The sequence below is a fragment of the Phoenix dactylifera genome, chromosome 3 (genome assembly GCF_009389715.1).
Source record: "Phoenix dactylifera cultivar Barhee BC4 chromosome 3, palm_55x_up_171113_PBpolish2nd_filt_p, whole genome shotgun sequence".
Lineage (NCBI taxonomy): Eukaryota > Viridiplantae > Streptophyta > Magnoliopsida > Arecales > Arecaceae > Phoenix > Phoenix dactylifera.
This window is the reverse complement of record NC_052394.1, coordinates 21305278-21327682: the sequence shown is the minus strand read 5'-3', so window position 1 is coordinate 21327682 and position 22405 is coordinate 21305278. Positions and strand designations below refer to the sequence as shown.

The 22405-nt window shown below is 37.0% G+C and overlaps 1 protein-coding gene across 5 annotated transcripts in view; it reads left to right on the top strand.

Moving 5' to 3' along the window:
- LOC103702873 (E3 SUMO-protein ligase SIZ1-like) overlaps positions 1-19778 on the top strand; it is a 34803-nt gene extending 15025 nt beyond the window's left edge. For 2 of the 5 annotated variants that reach the window (XM_008785504.3, XM_008785503.3), the window contains exons 9-17: positions 2313-2400; positions 4491-4566; positions 7257-7330; positions 7581-7688; positions 14843-15004; positions 16043-16147; positions 16233-16313; positions 16393-17590; positions 18072-19778. In XM_008785504.3, coding sequence (XP_008783726.1) covers positions 2313-2400; positions 4491-4566; positions 7257-7330; positions 7581-7688; positions 14843-15004; positions 16043-16147; positions 16233-16313; positions 16393-17590; positions 18072-18214 — 2035 coding nt within the window. In that variant the 3' untranslated portion in view covers positions 18215-19778. The remainder of the gene's footprint in view (positions 1-2312; positions 2401-4490; positions 4567-7256; positions 7331-7580; positions 7689-14842; positions 15005-16042; positions 16148-16232; positions 16314-16392; positions 17591-18071) is intronic. The other 3 variants (XR_603369.3, XR_003384823.2, XM_039124969.1) reach the window with 3 other exon arrangements.
- The last annotated feature ends 2627 nt before the right edge of the window (positions 19779-22405 follow it).

Below are 22405 nucleotides of genomic sequence, written 5' to 3'. Positions count from 1 at the left end.
ACTAGCACAGTGGAAGATTGCCATTTTTTTCTTGGGGCACAACTCTTTTCTCTTCTCAATATGAGACCCGCAAATGGGAGAGGATTCAGGCTCTGAGTCCAGCTGGACAAGGCTAGACTCAAAGCATTTACCATCTTCTATTAGTATATCTTAATCGTTGTAATTTCATTTGCTATTTTTGTTTCCCATATCGACCAGCAACTTGATTTTAACCAACTATATTTTCATGTGGTCGCGTGAAACAAACAATGGGCATTCATGTGATTAAACCAACTGGTTATATTTAAAAAAGATGTTTGTTTACATTCCCATGCTTAAAACTTGAGTATGCAACGGGGTTGGTGCTGGTGACAAATACGAATCATGTGAAACAATGGGAACTTGGACATAAAACAAATGGCTTGAAGAATGGTTGGTGCTGGTACAAGATGTCAATCCAGACGTGAGCACCTTTGGATGTTGTATGGCAACTTTCTCAGATACTGCACAGAAAGAGCAAAGTCAATCACTGGTTGTAGATTTGATGAAGTAGCAGAGATAGTAGATTCGGATTTCTTCGTCAATGACCTGAGTGAAAATGATATTGGAAGATACAGTCTATGTGAGAGAAGTGAATAAGAAATCGAAATTAGATTTGAAAAGCATGACTAAACCTCTCTCTCTCTCTCTGCCTCTCTTGTCTTGATGGCTTCAAAGTCCTCCTGTCCTGTCCTGTGTGATTGGGTGTCAATCTGTTGTCAGGGATTTTGTTGACTTTTAATTTGCTTTTCTTAGTGGATTCGGTTCTTATGAGATGATGACATCAAATGTTTTAATATCTCGTATCTATAAAAACATTGGTCCTCATCTAGTGTTGTCTTCCCTTGATGATCAGTTTGGGGCTTCGAGAATATTATTCAGAGTTAGGATTCAAGTTAATTTGGCATTAGAGGGTGAGAATTCAGTTAGCTGTACAAAAGAAAAGAAGAATAAAAAATGAGAAGGATGGAGGATGGCATCACAGCATTATTGAGGCTGTTATTTTTAGCTTGTTTGGTTAGGAAAGGGTCCCCCAGGTATTTCTTAGATCTTATATTTCATTTGTTGTGGACAAATGTTAAATATTAGACCTTTTTATATTGCAATCCAAACAAGTATTTCTGTAAAACCTGCATTATTCAAGGATTCTGTATTTTGGCCTCTGTGGTGGAGTGTTGGATTTGTTGTTTTGATGGTTTAGCTCTGAGTTTCAGAGTTTGGTGAAAAAAATAAAAAATAAATCCAAAAAAAGGAAGGATAAAAGAAATCAAAGCGAGTTATTTTACATTATTTATGAAGCACCGTAACTGTGGTTTGGGTAGTTCAAGACTGGAATTTAATTATATCTTAGGTAAATGTATTAAACATATCCCAAGATAGGATCAATATCAAATGCAGCCTAATTAAGCATATCGTACCAAGAAAATGACTGTATAAAATTAGTTATATTTATTGAAACAGTATCACATACTATTGCAAGGTGGGTCATGTAAATAATGATGATGATCATCATCATCATCATTACGGCAGTTGGGAGTATTGATGGGCATGAGGTTAATAGTGAGGCACAAATAGTGTCCATTCTGATGGGGAGAGGAATCACAAAGGGAAGGGTGTTGAGCGACTTGCTCTTGAAATCTGAGAGGGATGATTAAGGATCTTCCTGTCTCCCACCAGCCTGCTTACAAAAGAAACCGAGTGGGTGAGGGTGAGGTGACATTAACCATCCTTGTTGTCTCCCAAATTTCTGTTAAACAAGAGAAAAAAACTATCCTATAGGTCCCCAAACAACCGTAAAAGTCTATTTCTAGTTAGCTTCGACAAATTCGGTTAGTTTTGGCCAAAAATGGCCAAAAGAGACCAAAACTAGAAAAACCTGGTCCCTTGTGGATTGTCCTAGGATGAAACTGAAACCAGTCCATTTTAACTGAAATGAATTGGCTTCAGCCAAACGTTCGGTCCTTGGTTGGCTTCAGCCAAAACTTCAGTCCTTGGTATTATTTCTCTCGGGTTATAATAAGTAGGGAAACAACACAGCCTTTTAGCATCTATGTTAGACGGCCAATATTGATGCATGCATCTATCTTGTTTTATATTGATAAATTGTAACAAATTTAAACTGTCAATGATCTGGACGCTAATGTCTACTGATTGCTGACAATGAAGTTGTATTTTATTTTTTATTGCACATAAGTGTCACTTCAAGCTGCTAATATAAGTTGTATCTGTTTCATCTCTCTTGTTACTATCTAGAATGTTCTCTCTGTAACCCATATTATGTTGTTTATTTTCAGAACAAATGCAGTGCAGAGCGATGACATGACATTTATACTGTCAAGAGCTGACAGGGATATGTTACAGAGAACAGAATTTGATCTTCAGGTTGGTTTCGTTTCCTTATTTTCTTGATCCCTACTTTAAGATTTAATCAGTTCACCTATATTGGATATTTATGTTGTTGGACCATCTTTCTGCAAGATGTTTCTTATGTAATTTCATATTTGTGTATTTTGAAATAAGAAAGTACTTCAATTTAGAATCTCTAATCTGTTGCTTATCAAATATTTCATAAGCTAATGTTGGAAAATGGTAACACAATCATATACTCTATATATTGCTTCCATACCTCTTCTGTTAATTAAACTACTAGATCATGAATTCTTGATTATTCAATCACCTGTTTTTTTCTTTCAGACAATTTGATCTTTTCTTCTGCTTCTCTAAAACTTATATTCTAAGATGGAGTCAGGGTTCTAATAGATGAATCAAAATGCCCTTTCCTTTCTTCTGTCCGTAGGCAACTGAACTTCGCAGGCATATCCCTTTCAGAACTGCAACTAATTTATTTTTTGATGGGTATAGACAATGACTTACCTTTTTACATTTTAATGTCTCATGGATTTGTAACTTCATTTTTGTCCACTAAATCGTTAAGACAAACAAATGTTAGCAACTTTTCTCTTCTGCCCCTTTTTTAGGTTATATTTCTAATCTGCTACTTGCATTCTCAAACTGTAGGTTTACTCATTGACCCAAGTTACTTTTTTCTTTTTCAATTTTGTGTAAATTCCAGAAGTTTCTGGTGCTCAATCATCTATTTTGTACTGGTATACAATTTATAACAGGTACAAGATCTGGATGTCATATTTAAAGCATCTTCTGTTTCCTTGTTTCATGATTGCGATTTAAAAATAAAAAAAAGAAATGTCCACTCTTAACTATGCTTATTAGACTGCATAATACAATAATCTGTTTCCAAAAGAAGCTATGCCTCCTAAGAAAAAAAAGTAATAAATCAAGATGTAACAAACTGAACATTTATCATAAACGGACTAAAAGCATCTTTATGCTATGGAGTATGGACTAAAAGCATTATGTTCTATGTTGATAGGGCCATTTCCTCTTTAGTAGCAGTCATTTTATAACTCTTTTCTCTTTTCTCTCACCTAGGCAGTTTTTGGTTCTCCCTTCTCTTTTCAGGCCTTCTGCCTCAATCTATTCCTTCTATTTACTAGATTGCTGCTGGCTATATCTAACTATTGTCATTAACTACATTTTTCTTAAAGAAAAAGGGAATAAACCAAGATGTTCGTGATTAACAAACTGAACATTTGTCAGAACCTCTTCCATCATTCGGCTATGGACTAAAAGCATCATGTGCTGTATTGATGGGGTCATATCCGCTGTAGTAGTGGTTGTTTTTAGCTCTTTTCTCTTTACTCTCGGCTAGGTAGTTTTCATTTCTCGCTTCTCTTTTCGGGCATTCTGCCTAAATCTTATTGTTCTATTTACTAGATTATTGCTGGCTAGGGCTAATGAATGCCATTAAAAACATTCTTCTTATCAGTGCCTGTGTGAAACTTCATTTTGACTGACATACTTCTAGTTTTGTCTGGTAGTTTTGCCTCACTCCGGTCTCATTGCCAGATCTGACAAGTAACTTGCATTAAAGTGATTTCTAGTCCTCAACATGTGGTACATACCTATAGATACAGAATGGATTCATTAACTCCACCTTAGTTAAATAGTTTTGTATATTCTCCCTTTAGCTATAGAGATTGCTATCTTAAGTTGTCGTACACAAGGATTCAAGTCCGGCGGGATGTCTAGCAGCACACTGGGATGGGGTGCCATCCCATGTGTTGGGATAGGACCATCCCACCATCGTCCAAGCATCCCGATCTGCACATCTTGGGACATCCCCTATCCCAAGTGTCGGGATGGGGCGGGACGGCGGTGCGTCCCATTCTATGGGAAAACCGGGATAGTCCCATCCTATGGGATTTAAAACCTTGGTCATGCATTCCTACGTATTTCAACCCAGTGATTTATAAGGGCATAACATGTTATGTTACTTTCTCCCCCTAAAACGGCTTGTATTTGTAATTTTATTTATTGATTGGATGTGTCTTTTTTAGACCAGTGTTCTCTGTTGAATGACTGTTTTCTTTGTATGGAACATTTTCTTGCAGATCTGGTGTATTCTTCTTAATGATAAAGTTCCTTTCAGGATGCAGTGGCCACTATATGCAGATTTGCGAGTTAATGGTATGGGATGCATCTTCATGTCTTCAGTTCTCACTACTGACTTTCTTGAGTATGTTTCATTTGGTTGAGAGTTTCTTGATCCTGGAAGCTATCACTTGCCGATGCTCATAACCATTCGTGGTTTGAGTCATTTTGAATTTGCTGACTGCTTGCCAAAAAATTTGGCTGTCTGACTGTCTGTTTCATTAAATTCTGCCTAGTAAAATCAATTATGTCTTAGTAGACTTGCATGATCATGTTGGAGCATGAGATGCTTATCTAACATGTGACTGTGCTTTGTATTGACATGTTAAAACTTGAATGACATCAGAGATATTGAATTGGTACATTTCTGCATGTATATTTATTTTAATAGACTTCCCATTTTGATGTATTTGGATTCTAGAAACTTGATGTGTACAGCACTCATATTCATGGGACAGGTGAAACCCATGTCTGTGTGGCCTGTTGTTGCCTGAGGTTGAGATTCACTAAAAGGGTTGAAATTATAATCAAGTTTTAGTGGGGTGGGAGGAGAGAAAGGGTCAGGGCTTAGATAGTTTCTAGCATTTAGGTCCATGTGCTCTTTATTATGATTTTTTACATGAGAGAGAGATCTGAAAATCCGAGAAAGGGTCAGGGCTTGAATGCATACCACTATTTTTTTTATCTGCTTACTCCGATGAACTTTGGTTTCTGGGCTCCCATAAAAAGTACAAGATGAGATCTGAACTTGTTGAGCATGAACCTATCAGTCAAAGTCAAGGAATTGGATAGAAAAATTAGAAAAAAGTGCGTAGCCTTTATCAGTTTCTGCTTATGTTTTTTCTCTTTGATTATCCCCTGATAATGCAATAAGGAATATAATCTTGAAAGAAAAGGGAATAGTAGATCAGATGGGGGAAGGAGACCAATTTTGATGTTTGGCCACTGAACAATAATAGGAATGCCATAACAGAGCTTATTGGTAATGCAAGGTGCAATGGCTCACAAGGATCTTGAGCTTCACCTCGTGCTTCAGCTTCTATCTTGTATAGCAGAATGTTCTTTGTATTTTGTATGTGATTCCAGTACAAGATTATAACAAAGATGCCAAAAGAATCTTGTACACTTGATTGTCTTGTGGTTGAGAAGTTATTCTTGGCTGGATGGGATGCTTATCCATGGATTTTCCAGATCACTTAATATTAGTTATTTCCAGCTCCCTTAAAAGTTGAGATACACCAGAAACATGCTCTGGGTAGATATCTAAAGAATATGTAATCCTCGCTGGGGGAAATTCACTAGACATATGCAACATTTTGTTGTTTATTTGCTGCTATTTTCTGTTGCAGTAAACAGATTATGCTCTTGTTATGCACTAGCACCTTATTCATGTGCAATTCTCTGTACACATGTATGGATTGAGGAACTCTGATAAATGTTTGTAGTAAGAACTCCATCGAGACGTGAAAGTTCAATGATAATGCCTTGAGGAACTCTAGTGGCTATCATTGCTTAATTGTGACTAATGAAAATTGGATGATCTCTAATGCATCTTCCTAATTGTAACAAAAGTTATGATTGTTTTTTTCGGGTTCCTGTTCTATTATTTAAGTTACTAGTTCCCTATAGTTTAATTTATGTAAATGTGCTTGTAATTTTTGACTTGTTTTTAAAGTGAACTTCTGGTATATTCTGGTGATTATTGTGATTTGTTTGATTTGTATTCTACTTGACCCTAGATAAGCATCCATAAGGCTGATCCCAGATTGTTGGGAAAATGTTAGATGATTATGATTGTAATTTCTGATTAGCATTGTACCAGGAAATAATTGGATGTTTGTGGGGTCAAATTTATAACTATTTAAAAACAGTGGAACATCCGTATGCTTCTATCTTGAGATAGAATACTAATTATAGTCTTTCTTTCTTAATTTATGTTGCTTCATGTTATGTTACTAGTGCGAACCTTTTGTTCCTCATGTGACAAAAGGTTTTGCTTTAATTAATTTATGTTGTTCCTGGTTATTTATGTCTGCCGCTCTAGATTAGACTAGTGGCTTTTTTCCTCACATGACATCTGAAGTCAACCTAAAGTATTTCCAATCAATTCCATGTGATGACATCTGTCGTCAGCTGTTGCTAGTCACCATGTGTAGAAGTGTGATGTTGCAAGGAAATGCTGCCATTAGTGGTGATGAGAATAGAAGTAAAAGGATGAAGCTTGGAAATAAACTGAGAAAAAGAGCAACTCAGAGACAGAGAAGCAAAGCTCAATTTAATTGAGATTCCTCAACAACAGGGTAGATAATTTGTCGTTCTACTGCCACCCTTATAAGTTCTCATCGCTCTTGGGATTGATTTAGTACTGGTTCTCGAACATGAACTTTCTTAAATATCTGGAAGTACGTCAAGATGTTCCAGCTAATATAAATATCAAATAGATTATCACTATGGGTTTCTCCAGACTGGTGGTAAGATTGACCCATTATGCTACATGCGAGCCTCCACATTGACTGCATGAGTTACTTGGTTAAGCATCACTATAGATGCTAATAGGAGTCCTCAAATTCTTCTCTAGAGTTTGTTGAATGTGGTTGTTTCTTTGCTCATGTTTCCTGTTGAGGTACCTTCAAAACGTAAATGACAAGGGTTTCAGGCTGTTCCTTTTGCATGCATATTGTGATTCAGTTGATTAATAAAGATGTGTTTTGTGCATATGCCTGCAGGTATTCTAGTCCGAACAACTAATAGAACAGGCTCACAACAGTTAGGAATTAATGGGCGGGATGATGGTCCAGTTGTGAGTCCCTTGTTATCATTGAATGGAAAGAATTTGTCCTTACACTCCTGTTTCTGCTTGTTTGCCGTTCACTTCGTACCATCTCATACTTTTTTTTAATGTTACTATTCTCTCTCTCTCTCTCTCTCTCTCTCTCTCTCTCTCTCTCACACACACACACACACACACACACACAGATATATATATATAGAACTCTGGTTAGTTTTTGAGTCTTAAAATGTATTTCTTGCTTCTCTGGTTTTCTTTTCAGATCACCACATTCTGCAGGGAAGGAACAAACGAGATTTGTTTATCAAGATGTGATGCTCGCATATTCTGTTTAGGCATTAGAATTGCCAGACGACGGACAATTCAAGAGGTAAATCAGTCATGTCATTTTGTATAAATGTAATCAGTTTGTAACCATGATAACTTTTTAGGGCATTTCTCAAGTGGCCTACATTATGCTTCTTCTATCTGCAAAATTTCTTGTACTGCTGGTTGACTAGAGTTTGTGCTTCTAGAAATTAATTTTGTAAAACTCTTGGCCATTGAATAGTAGAAGTCTTCAAAGCATGGTCTGCCGTACTGATTGGTATGGGCCGGTACGTACCGGTACCGGACGAAACCGGTACGATACAGCTATATTTTTCGATTCCGACTATTCGGTTCGGTACCGTTCCGTACCGAACCGGTACCAGCTCGTACCGACTTCAATTTTTTTTTGGCTTTTGGCCCGGACCAGCCGAACCGGTATGGTCGGTACAGCGGACCTTGCTTCAAAGTTTATCTAAATGTGCAATATTACTGCTAAATAGGTCAGGTAATTCAATACTTGCATAATAGAAGCTCACATTGGGAGTCATTGGTGGAGAAGCATCAGGAAAGGTTCTGGGTTATGTTTCTTCTGTGTTGCTAGGCTTTGAAAAGTCTTGTGTCATTAGATAGGTTGCCATTATCTCATTACACCTGCATCTTTGGGTAACTATTATTGACTGTTGTTATGGAAGTGATGGCTAATGCCTGCTTAATTCGACCTTTTTCTAGATTTATTTGTGGAATAGAATATTGACTGTTAACAATTGTTGTCAGCAATTTTAACATATCAGATAGTATCATCATGTTAAATCTTTCTTTCTTCTTTTTTTAATTTTCTGAGAAAATCTCATTCATGAATTCTAATATTAATATCTTTGTTGATGCCTCTGTATAATTATTATGAACAGGGAAAATATGGAATAACAGTTGTTATATCCGAAAATTGGAATAACAACTAGATAATGCTATGAACTGAAATGCTTGTTATTCTCACTCACAAAAATAATGAGGGCCTCGGGAACCTTGATAAGGGATGTTATAATGTCATAATGGTGATTATATTCAACCATTCTTGGGGCTATTAATACTGAACTACTTTGAATGCATATACTCAAACACCCTTTATCAGTTTATCATATTTTGTTTATCGGACTATGGTAGTATTAACCATAAGAGATGCTGGGGCAGTGTATTGTGGTGTACAAGTTTTTTATGTTATATGTAGATATAGTATTTACATATTGTTTGTCAACCACCTGCTTTTGAGTTACGGCTAGATTAAGCAGATTTTGAGCCACTATAAGCTCTATGAAAAGCTGAAGCTGCCTAAGACCTTCTTTCTGGCATTTTCTTTCTAATTATCAGAGGCCATTTAATACTTGGTGATTTCATCATGTTGCCATAAGAACCCAATCTCAGGTAAATTAATTTTTCTACTAATCTTATTTTGACATGGTTCAATTAACCAATTGAACCCAAATTCTGTTATCTTTAACCCTAGAATGTAAAGAGGACCGGGAAAATGCAAATGCAAATTAGCCCTATAACTCAAGCCAGATTAATGGACAAATCAACTAGCCAAGTTAAATAAATCCTAACCGAAGAACCTGTGATAATTAAACCTGAACCCAAAAGCCACGCCCAAGAGCCTTGAGGTGGCAAGGCAAGCTGAAGAAGCCTTGACATAAGAGCTTAAATACACTCATTGATCACCCATGATGTTCACTCTAAGTAGCATAAGTGATGTAACCAATCATAATGGCCTTCTTTTCTCTCCTTTGAATAAGCAAATGAACATGTTTGATTGACATTTTGTCCAACACTAAACCGATACAATATGTTGCATCTCTATTTCGGGTTCACTATCCACCTTTGAGATTTCCTCCTAATGATTGATTTTAGGGGCGCACATTGGTTTGGGTCACTACAATTTTGTTGGGTTGGTTTGGTTCGCATTTTAGATAGAATTGGTTTGACTCTGCATCCTTTCCTAGCCAAGGAACATGACTTGCAACCCCGCCTTCTTGATTAGGTATCAAAGGCGACAAAGTGTATGGTGAAGCTGGTAATTGTTGGTCTCGGAATGTCTCGGTGTGCTAACTCAGTGCAACATTCATGTGTGATTGTATATGAAGTGGCTTGAACTATCTACACTATCTATTTGACCACTCTTTGAAGCTTGCCAATGTCTGCAAGAATTAGATCAATGTAGTAGGTAGCACATGGAGTCTAAGAAATATGTGACCCTATATTGTACTTCGTTATTAGTTTCCACTTGCATGATATATTGCTCCACAGTGATGTCAATAACCTCCAAGTTGAGACTATAGTCACTATCATGAACTCTTTCTTGACCATCAACCGACCTGTGGAAGATTATTTTCTTGCTATAGTATATGAGAAAGTGAATAATGTTTTGCCTGGTTGGACTAGACCAACCATCACATAGCAATATCAATCCATATGTGGGCCACTTATTCTTATAGGATGTAAGCTTTGCCTATAATTCACCCCTATCCTCATCAAGTAGATCACCGTATGTCCCTTGGATCATGCGGGTCAACATCCTAACTAACCCTCTAGATGATGCCGACCTTGCTATGTGGGCAGTAGGTTTTACCTGTAGCATTCGCTGGAATGTGGCTAAAGTAGAATCATTTTTCAATAGTCCTCCACATGCCCTCCTTTTTATCTTTAAACATGCTATCAATTCTTTGTTACTCAATGTCTGTGCTTGGGAAGGCATGTGGTTCCAAATGTACAATTGTTATCCCTGATTATGAGATTTCTGCTCTTACTGCCGCTGAAGGCCCCGAACATGGATGTTTTCTAGCTGACACCTGGAACACTAACTAATAGGATCCTACCCAAACCTTGATTTGGCATAGTAGATCCAGATTCAGAACACCTTTATACTATGAGGGTACAAATCGAGCTCTGTGCTTGGCCACTTCATCCATTTGCCGGCAATACTCTCTACTAGCATAGATCGTAGCTTGAATCTAGGCCTTCTCCATATCATCTAGATTGAAAATGTTGCAGTCTGTTGGATCCCTGGATAGGATGGTGGCCCTACCACCCTCCTATCCAACTCGGCCTATTTTTCTTGTGATGTCCTTTACTCTCCTTGAATCTCAAAGAGCATGTCTGAAAAGCTCTCGAACCTCCTGAGGACATTTCATGGATGCCGTAAAAATGGGATATCTACCAATCAAGTTCTGCTTCAATTGGTTAACCCCCCCCCCCCCCCCTTCCTCCACTAGGAGTAATACTACTTGCATCTTGAGTGGTGATTGTCACTTCTTACCCTTCTTGGTCTTGCTTTTTGGCTTCATTATCAATTGTCTAACTTGAATTTGTTTTTAAAAAATTCCATCAATACTAGAAAAAAGTTGCATCAAATATCATTATGCAACTACAAATGATCCATGATTTTTTATTGGCTGATTAAAATATTAATTTAAAATTATTAAAAAAAGAAAAGTTTTTAAAATTTTCAAAAAAAATGCTAGCTGCCTGAAAAATTAATTTCGAACCACATTCATTATAATTCTAATTTTCAATAAATTTTCATTGTATTGTTACTTTATATTAAATTTACAAAAAATATGTATAAATTGCATAACTATGAAAAAAATATGATACATGCTCCAAAAGAAACATGTTTGGAATATCTTTACATGCTACTAAAATTTTATAAAATTTTGAATTAATAATACTTTTTATTAAAAAATATTAAATTTAAATAAAATCTAGTTGGTAGGAGGTGCCATGTATTCTTTGGGGCCATATTAAGCACTAGTGGGCCTATTAATTGAGGAATTACTTTAAAAATGGGCTTTATTTAACAAGCATTTAATATGCTGAAAATCAATCAAATTGTTGTCAAAAAAGTTCGTAGATACTATGCTAGACCAACTTTTCGAGTCTGACATCTCCTTTCTTTTTTATTAGTTTTAATCCAACAAAAAAATATTTTTAGTAGAAGTAAAGTAAATATAAAGAAAATCAAAAAGTATACCATTTCGTATATTTGACTAAGATCTATGACATATCACAAAATTATGCTAAAATATCAAATTTTGATATGATTTCTCCATAGTTTTAATTTTTGCCCATTTATAGGACGTCATAGAAAAAAGAAGAGAAATCCCTGGATTGGACCTTGTGTGCACCTTTTTGCTCTCCTCCTTTATTTCTTATCTCTTACCTTGAAATAAGGGGAGAAAAGGGAACTGAGCATTTCCAGGTGGTTCGGCCTCATAAGGATCGGTTGGCACTGATTTGGGCATAATCCTGTTCCGAAGGCATGAACCATCCTTGTTTATATTCGGTATGGTACAATACAAATTGAACCTGGCGGTTGGGCATCGTATTGCATACTATGCTTTAACACGAGCCAACATGACCCATGTGCACCCCTATTCAATATGACCTTTCTTAAGGTTTGCAATCACAGTATTGGACTGTACTGATGCTATACACCCTGTATCAAGTGCTAGTATAGTACGTTTCTTGGTACTAACGCTCAAATACAAGAGGCACATTAGGCCTTGGTACCAAGGTACGCCGTATTGGTCAGAACCGGACGATAAAGGGAGAGACCTTACCCCATTTTACATAAAAGCTTAAGGCTATTTTTGATGAAAAAGTTATCCAAATTTCAAGCCTGTGGGGAAGTGACTTTTTCATGTCCCATATGGGTTTTCTTTTCCATAAAATGTGGAAATCTTATTTTCATGGGAAAGCTGCTTTCCTACCTCTATCTCCTTTGAAAACTCCAACCAAACATGAGGAATTTCTCTATTTTCTCATCGATCGCACTTTCCCCTCTCGTCCTATGGACCAAACGAGACCTAGATGTTTTGTAAGGTCTTGTTATCTTGTAAGGATCTAAATAGTTTTTTGAGTGGAGTTTTAAATTTTAGTATACTAATCTCTATGGGGCATAACATCATTGCTAGCTATGGCAATATGAGCGGTGATGATAACATGTATGTATATGCATATGCATACACACACATATAAGAATATGAAAAATATGATGACAACGACAACAAGTAATAGAATTTCCTGGAAGGAAGCAATATAAATAAAGTAAAAATACAATCCGATTGTTACATAATATTTCATAGTGGTAGTGTGTACTAACTATAAATTACTTAGCTTAGCAAATTGGTCATACACTAAACATGCATATACTGAGCTTTTATAGGGAAAAAGTAGCTGCTTAAATGTTAGTGGGCTTTTAAAGGTACCTGGTCTCCTTAACATCCTAATAGATACTATATATATTATTGGATTCTGCATAGGCATGGAAGTGGCCACTTAGTGGACTGAGACACTATTTTTGATAATGTTGTCTTACAGGCTTATCCTAATACGCTTGATATGCTTGGCAACAAAATAATCAGAAGAAATCTGAAGTCATCAATATAATTAAACATTGATATGGTTGTTAGATAATAGGTCATCCGAAGACACTATTTTTAATATGTTGTCTTATCAGCTTATCCTAGCCCATTTGATATTCTCAGTAACAAAAACGTCAAAGAAAATTTGAAGGTCATTACATAATGCAATATTGACATGGCTTTTAGATGCTCCAATGTTAGCCTTGTGGTATTCACCTTAGTTGCCAAAATTGGGAGTGGGTGCGGCAGTAGGTCTGGGCATGGGTGTAGCAAAGTGGGTATTTTGTTGGCATAAGAAAGTGCTTAGCAAGCACTTGCAGGTTCGTGATTCTAGGAAAATCTTGAATCAAATATATTACCCTAGTTAGAAGATTCTTGCTGCTAAGATATTCACTAGAATAATAATCTTTTAGGTCAATGCTACCTATATTTGGCTTGTCTAAGTTTGTGCTATGAGTGCTTCCAAGTACTTGACTATCAAATGATATAGCTTACCACATCCATGCAAGTTTTTTTAAGTCTTGAGGACGGGATAGGGGGCATCTTGGCCATCCTGTCCCATTCCTGTAAGAAAATGGGACTAGGACGGTGTTGGATCTTTAAAACTCATCCATACGGGGAGAGAAGAAAGAGGAAAGGAAGAAAAGATGGAGACAAGGAAAAGGAAAAAGGAAAGAAGAAGATGAAGAAAAAGGAAAGAGGAAGGAAGGAAGAAGGAAAATAAAGAAAGGGAGGAAAGAGGAAGAAAGAAAACAGAAGGAAGAAGAAAAAAGAAAAAAGAAATAAACAAATGGATAAGAAAAAGATAGAAAAAGGAAAGGAAAGGAAGGTAGAAGAACAAGAAGGAAAAAGGAAAGGAAAGGAAGGTAGAAGAAAAAGAAAGAAGAAAAAGATAGAAGAAAAGGAGAGAGAGATGGAGGATATCTACCGGAATGCATGATTGGAATTACTGCCGGGATGGGGTAGGACAGCGGGGCATCCCGCTCCATGGAGAAATCGGGACACCCCCATCCCACAGGATTTAAAACCTTGATCCATACATTAAGAGCTGAGCTTGGGCTGGTTAGTTTGGGAGGTCAAAAAGTCATCAATTTTAATGGTTTTTGTTGGGATGGTTCTAATAGTGATATATGATCTACAAGTTGGAACAAGGCTCACCATGGATAGAAGTTTATGCATAATCAAATTTTAGTATGGTTTCCACTTAATTTCATATTTGTCATACAGGAAAATTTGCTTGGTAGGTTGAAATGCTGACCATATCAAAGCATCCATCAGATATATCCTGTGCAAGATTTGCTGTACCGATCCATATGGTCCGTATCAGGCATACCATACAATACCAGGAAGGTACTGGTAGATACTAAGGTTGGGTCCGATGTATGAGTAGAATTGGTCCGAACCAAATGGAACTACCTTGTACCACTTGGTCCCATGTCACGCTGACCTGTACCACCTGTTTTTAGGCAGCACCATGCTGCACATGAGAAATGCTATACTGGCATAATGTGTAAACTGTACCATACTGACTGTATCGTACCTTCTGGCAAGGTACTGGTACAGTAGCTAGTACTGTTACAACGACACTTTTTCATGTGTTTGGTGTAGAACTTATCATATGTCACTCACTGAAATAGTTCCTGAATCAATGTTTATCATAGTATAAAGTACCATAATTTCTGATATATATTATTTTATGTGCTGCTTCTTATTATTGTTATATCATGTTCTCAGATGTTCTTAATCAGCAGTTCTGGTTTGTATTCGCAGTTCAGTTGTTAACCTCATGTTTCTTGTCCAGGTTCTCAATCTGGTGCCAAAGGAAGAAGATGGTGAACAATTTGGGGACGCCCTTGCCCGTGTTTGCCGTTGTGTTGGTGGTGGAACTGCTACAGACGATGCAGATAGTGACAGAGACATCGAAGTGGTGGCAGATTCTGTCACTGTTGATCTCCGTTGTCCTGTAAGCATTGGCTAGTGTATTTATTCACAAATTTTTATGACGTATATGTCTGATCACTTTCTCTGTGTTACTGCACCTGTTACTCTGCTTTAACTCAATCTGAATGGTTTTCTCAATCCCAACTATATGGAGGAGTCTTCCAGATCAAAGGATGATCTGACGAAATCTTAGAACTGAGTTCACCAGCTGGTGGCATAATAAAGGCCTGCAAATTGGTGCCAAATCCATGCCAAGGCTACTCTAAGCAAGAGACATGCCTGCTGTCCTGATAGGCTGGTTGGCAGGGTGGCAAACCTCCCTTATTTATGCAATGAAAGTTCATGCATGGTCTTACTAATTAACTACTTGAACTATGGAGAGATCTTAGAGATTGGAAAGATTACAGCATCCAGTCAGCAAAGGCAAGAAGCAAACCTATTGAGCTATAATATAAAATGATTGGGTTTGGAATCCATGGCCTGTTGAGTAATGAGAATGTGAGTTTGGAGGCAAAAAAAAATGCAGCATGTGCTGTCTAGACTGCAGTCTTGTGTTTCATGGCACAGCCAGGATGGTGTTGCTGAAATGTTCTTTTATTGCATTGTTAGTTACTGTTGTTGATGTTTCGCTGGGAACTTGTAATAATGTAGAACATTGTGCTCATATCCAATTTTTATTATGAGTTTGTATCATCCCCATTTTGAGCATGCCTCTATCTCATCTCTATTGTGCAAACTTGAACCCTTACTGTTGCCTGCATCCATCTAAGACTGCCTATTACGCTATTTGTCATTTAATTTTAAAGCAAGATATGGTAATGAACATATTAAGATCTTTCATTTGCGCGCATCCATTTTTATTCTCTGATGGTAATATAGCTTCCATAGTGAAATGCGAAATATGAAGCCTGTGCCTTAATCAATGGAGAACAAAAGTCAATTTTTTAACTCAAACTTCACCAGTAAAATGTTGTCAATTGAATGAACTAAACTGCAGAGAGCTCAACCAGTCTTTCATCCTCTTGTGGACAATATGCTCAGTGGTTTTGTCCCTATGCAGATGACTCAGTCTAGAATGAAGATTGCTGGTAGATTCAGACCTTGTGCTCACATGGGATGTTTTGATCTAGAAAGTTTTGTGGAGCTTAATCAACGTTCTCGGAAGGTGACTGTGTCTTCTTTAATATTTCGTTGATCTGTGCCCTCTCTCGCTGCTAGTCTCATAATTTTTCTGGGTTTTTTTTTTGCAGTGGCAATGTCCAATTTGCCTGAGGAATTACTCTCTGGAAAACATCATAATGGATCCATATTTCAACCACATCACTTATTTGGTAAGTTCACTTGGAACTTGGATCTACCCCAACTTGATCCATCAATATTCATCCATACCATTGCATTTTGATGATACAGATGCGAAATTGTGGAGAAGATGTAAATGAAATTGATGTGAAACTTGATGGTTCTTGGCGTGTGAAAAATGTAGGTGAACATAAGGATCTTGGAAAGTGGCATTTACCTGATGGTAGTCTGTATGTGGCAAACAATGTGGAAGTTAAGCCTGACGTGGACATCATGAAGCAGATTAAAACGGAAGGTTTTTCTGAAGGGCATAATAGTCTAAAACTAGGAATCAAGAAAAATCACAATGGAATATGGGAGGTTAGCAAGCCTGAAGATATTGGGCATCCATCGTCTGAAAATCATGTACTGGAAAATTTTGAAAACCATTGCCAAGATGTCATCCCCATGAGCGGCAGTCCAACTGGAAGTTACCGAGATGGGGAAGATCCAAGTGCTAATCAAGAGGGTAGGGGGCATTATGATTTCTCTGTGAATAATGGTCATGAACTTGATTGTCTTTCTGTGGACATTGACCCAACTTTCATTATTGAGGATAAAATTTTTTCAGCACCATTAAATGATGCAAACATCATTGTCCTCAGTGATTCTGATGAAGATAATGTTACTCTGATTTCTTCCAGAACTGCCTATGATACTGGTCCAGCTGATGATACTAGGATATCTTTTCCTATCAGCCATCCTGGAGCTCCAGGAACAAACTCTGAAGAACTGGGTCTCAGGACCAGTGGTACTTCAGGCCTTGGTTTTTTTAACAATGACAATGATGATTTTGGATTGCCACTATGGCCATTGCAGTCATGTCCACAGACTGGTCCTGGCTTCCAACTATTTGGTACTGATTCCAATGTCTCAGATGCTTTAGTTGATGTGCAACAACATTCTCGTGGCTGCTCATCACTTAATGAGTATGATTTGGCATCAGGTGGTGGTTTAGGGGAAACTTCACAAGCCCATGTCCTTTCTACTGGTCATTCTTATGCCGAAGTAAATGGGGGCCTGGTTGATAATCCTTTGGCAATTGGTGACAATGATCCCTCTCTGCAAATTTATCTTCCAAGCCAGCCAACTGTTGTTGCAGAGCAGGCGGAGACAAGCAATCATGGAAAGATGGTTAATGGTGTCCATTCTGATGATTGGATATCTCTTACGCTTGGTGATGCAAATGGAGGTGATGTGGACCCTGCTTCAACAAATGAGTTTTGCTCGACACAGCAGGAGAGTGGGATAAACTCATTAGCCAATGCTGGTTTGTACCATTTTCTTGAATTAACCTTTCCCTCGTAGTAAGTTTTGATGTTGAGTGACAAAATGGTGCCAGTTTACTTCCATCTTCTTGTTATCCTCCTTTTTGGTATACATGCATTAGTTTTTCATTTTATCTAGAATATCTTGGTTGAAATGTTTTTATGTTGCTGTCATTTTTTGCCTCTGTTGCTCTCTTATTTACTGTTTTTTTTTTTTTGTTGTACTGCATGGTTGCTTCCTAATATTTTCATATGATTTGACCTGCTATCTGGCTATCCATTCTGCTTCTGCTTCTTTCACCTGCATCTGAAACCATTTACTTCTTTCTATCCCCTATATTGTTCATTTGGATCTATTTTGGCTCTCTCCTTCTCCCTTATGTTATCAAACTTTAAAGTATGACATGCCTTCATGTTCAACTTGACTTTGTGCTTTGATTGTTTGTATTATTGCATGCTTTGATTCTTATTTGTTGGTTGCAGCTTCGATGCTTCAAAGCATGGATGATGGCAGAGTCAATAAAACCTCAAGTAGACAAAGGTCTTATGGTCCTTTCTCACCTCCTCGCCAACCGCGTTCAGTTCGGCCAAGGCTGTATCTATCAATAGATACAGATTCAGACTAGTTGCTGGACTGATTTTGGGGTAGTGGCTCTTTTATGGACAAAAGAGAACTACACCCACCTTGACATGCTGCTTGCAATGAGTCTGGTGATTGCTACTTAACCCATTCTTGTGTAATTAAGGGGCAGAAAAGTGGCCGTCTTATCACCAGAGGAGTGGGTTAATTTGACATGTGTACTTCAAGATTGCATTGGACATACTAGAAATGCATGTCTGATGGTGAGCTTAAGATTTGAGCTTGCTTGCACTGTTTTGTGCCTTTGTTTTGATGGCTTCTCTAGTGATCTTTCCATTTTGGCCAGGTTGGTGTAAAAGTTTTATGTAATTTGCAGGCCTCAGCATGCTTCTCTGCATCAGTATGCAGAATAGAGGCTAAAGGTGACTACAAGTGGAGCCTTTGCTGAGGCATGAGCATTATCAATGGGAAGGCCTGTCATGTCCCTATTTGGATTCAGTCTCTGTAATTTCATATGCATAAGAGTTCCATCAGTAATTGAAGAAAGTATGGCCTCCGTTTAGTAGCTAAAGAACTAATGATCAGATGAAGGCAGCATTAACTATTTTACCATGATTGGTACATGACATGCACGAGTTGGTGGACACATTCAAGTAGTATGCTGGAGCATATCATGCCCGTGTAATTTAAGTGAAAGTCTGTTACAGTTCTATCTTTGATGTGATCAGAGCTCAGCAAATCAATGTTGTCAAACTGATCTTTTGGCCTGATGTCTTGATGATTAGATATTCTGCTGCTACATGTCGAGACAGCATATGTACATGCTGGTTTTCAACTTTTCGTTTATGCTCTTGTTGATGAAATAATTTTGTGCTGTAGTCAACCAGAGTTCTCATTTTAATGTGTCTGAGATCTTATAGGTTTTCTTCTTCTTAATTCCAAACTATATGTTCACAGAAGCGTGAACGCCCTGTTATGTTGATCCCAGAAGTTGAGACACCAAATTAGTGGTGATGGTGAAGATACTGAATCAGAACATCAACTCTTCTCTTCGTGGCTGTGCAGGTGTAGTGGCAAATATGTCTACAAAAACATGTGGAAGTTACATTTATTTTGTTCAACACTGTTACGTATGCAGAAGCTTATAAAAGCTGTATCTTGCATGAAGAGGCATCTGAGCTTCCCCCGGAAGAGGGTGGACTTGTCTTTGGTGCAATTGCTATCTGAGCTGCCCCTGGAAGAGCGTGGAAGTTACCTAGTCTTGGGTGCAATTACTATTTGGACTGGAGAAATTTAAGGCATCATTATAAATGCATTAAAATGCTAAATGATCCATTATTTTCGTATCTAAAAGCAGTGCATACCAGTGAAAATCTGGAGTTGATGTGTTAGAAGGAAGAGCAGTGCTATGCATGGTAGCTCGGAAAAGTCACTTGAAGTCAATTGCCTTTCAGCATTTACGTTGTTTCATATTGCAGATACAAAGGGAGCAACAAGATTGCAACGCACTGAGAGCATTTTTGAGTTGAGAAATTTTTTTTTTGCTTTTTTTGTTAAAGGATATTGCTTATGCAAATTCTGTTGGCTAAGTCTCTAGTATCATTCATATCCTTTGCATCGGTACCCGCAATCATATTGAAACATGGCAGTGACTGAAAGAAAAAATTTAGGTTGAATTATGTGGATGTCACCGTGTCAGGTCTTTATTCAATTGTGCCTCAGTTTTTATAGTTCCTAAGATTTACTAACCTTCTAACCTATACAGTGGAAAGGTACTCTTGCTTCCGCTTATGTTTATCAGTCTTTGCTAAAAGTTGGTTCCACCATTTTTTGTGACTTAGGCTCCATTTGGGTAAGTATTTAGAAGGCCAGAAAGTTTTTTTTGGCTCTCCAAAAGTCCTTTTGGATGAAAAAAAAAAAATTGGTAAAAATTTTGAAAAACTCTTTTAGCTTTTCTAAAAAAGCTAAAAACAGTCTTTTGGGAGAAGCTCCATTTTGGAGCTTTTCGAAAAAAAATGTTTTGAGATTTATAAGAAAGTTTTTTTTTATATCAAAATACTCATAATAAAATATAACAATTACATATTTTATTCTTTTATAAATCGGAGTTTTAATAAAAAATTCTAGCCGTGGATTAGACTTTCTTCCATGTAAAAAAAGGTATTTTTGTTTTCTATTATTGTATTATACTATAAATATAATATTATATTACATTATATCATTATATATTAATAGGTTATATCAATAATTTAATATTATGTTATATAATAAAAAATTAATATACGCTAATAATTATAGCATTTTGTATCTTTGTTATTGTATTATACTATAACATAACACATTGATATGTTATGTTAAATAATTTAATATTATATTAAATTATTATGCTATAGTATACAATGTTATATTACTATTTTATAATAATACTATATTACATTACAGTACCATTTTAATATATTATATATTTATGCATTAATATATGTTATATTTTATTATGCTCTGTTGTATAATACTATGCAATATCCTTTATAGAAATTTTGTCATACAAAAATAATTTTTCAGTTTGTTTACCAAATACATGTTAAAGTGCCACAACACTTTATAAATGTAGTTATCAAACAGCAAACAACTTTTTATAAAAGCTCTATTTCAGAAAGCTTTACTTCCAATAGATCTACTTTCAAAAGTTCTACTGCTAACAGCTTTCCCAAACAAGGCCTTATTTTTGGGAAATCACAAAATTGGTCACGATTATGTAGTGTTTCATTGGAATTAAGGTACTTAATATCTGTAATGTTTCCAATGATCCATCGGCATTACGTGATTGCTTTTGTCAGGAGATTTTGTTGATATTGTAATCCTGGCAGGATTTTCTCTTGTCGTTAATTATCATATCACTTTGGTCGAGCATTTTCTTAGATGGTAAAAGTTGATGCTAATGCTTGGGTTAGAAGACTGATGGGAAATTGCATGGGCATAGTTGTGCGAAGATTGCCAGATCACTGAGCTTCCAAAGATTGTTTGTGGAACGTAACTTTTCCCGAGACACTTTGCCCAGATATCCTGTATCTATCCATTTCCTTCTTTTTGTTTAAGACAATCACTCGATCATTTGATGACCTCTACATCGTACTAAATGCGGACAACCTTGCTCGATCATTTCCTTCTTCTCTAGTCACTTATTGACTACCTCCATGTCGTAGTGAATGTGGATGAATTCATCCGGAATTGCAAAACATATATAATATAAATTGATAGCTGAAGTATCTTTGCTGACATGTTGAACGAATATCAATCTCATGCGATAATTGTTTTTCAGTTTAAATTATATCGATTATTAGGCAGCAGTGTTGCCTGGTCGAAGCATTCTAATTTGTGTCATCTTGATGCATTTTCCCATTTGCGGTATGTTCTATATAATTTTAGTACATACGTGCATGCAAATCTCAGGGTGGTGCTGTGCCTCACCTGCTGACTATGGTACCTGCTCCCACGCCGTCAGACCCGCTGCTGTTTAAAACTGGGGCATCTCCATCTTGGCCGATGCCATGATCTGCTTCCTGTTGTGTGGTGAGAACCTATTATTTGATTCTTGTTTCATGGGGTTGCTATAATCCTCCCATATAATTGTACAGATATATGCCTTCTTCTTCCCTTCTTTTTCCTGAGCAAACATTAAATCTATGTTGAAGTCAGCTCAGATGAGGTTCGGTGAGAGGAAACCAACGGGTCTCAATTGGGACGTCGGCTTCAAACATATGGTGGGTGCCAAGATCTGTTCTCTGGAGGTGATCAAAACGACCAATATTAACATGAATACCAAAACCAGCAAGTCTCACTCCTCAAAAAAGAACTGAGACTCATATCAAACAATTTCTGCTTGGATCTCATTGCCTTACAATAATGAAGAATAGGAATTGAAGTCTGAGGTAAAATGATTACGCAACACTAGCTGCATATGTATCTTACATTGTTTGGCTTGCATTTATGGATGTGTTTCCAATCACTCTAATGGTAAATTCTCTTGATGTTGTCTTAGAAATCTGAAAATCTGTCTGAATTCGGAGGATTTAGGCATCACCATTCCTCTATATATCTTATAACTATCTTTCTGTCTCTTTGGATACATGTAAGCGAGTCTGCTTGCTTGTCCACCTCCTTTTGTCTCTAAAGCTCCAAAACGTGCACGACACCACAATATGTCTTGCTCCTAGAATGCTAGAAAAAATATTATACT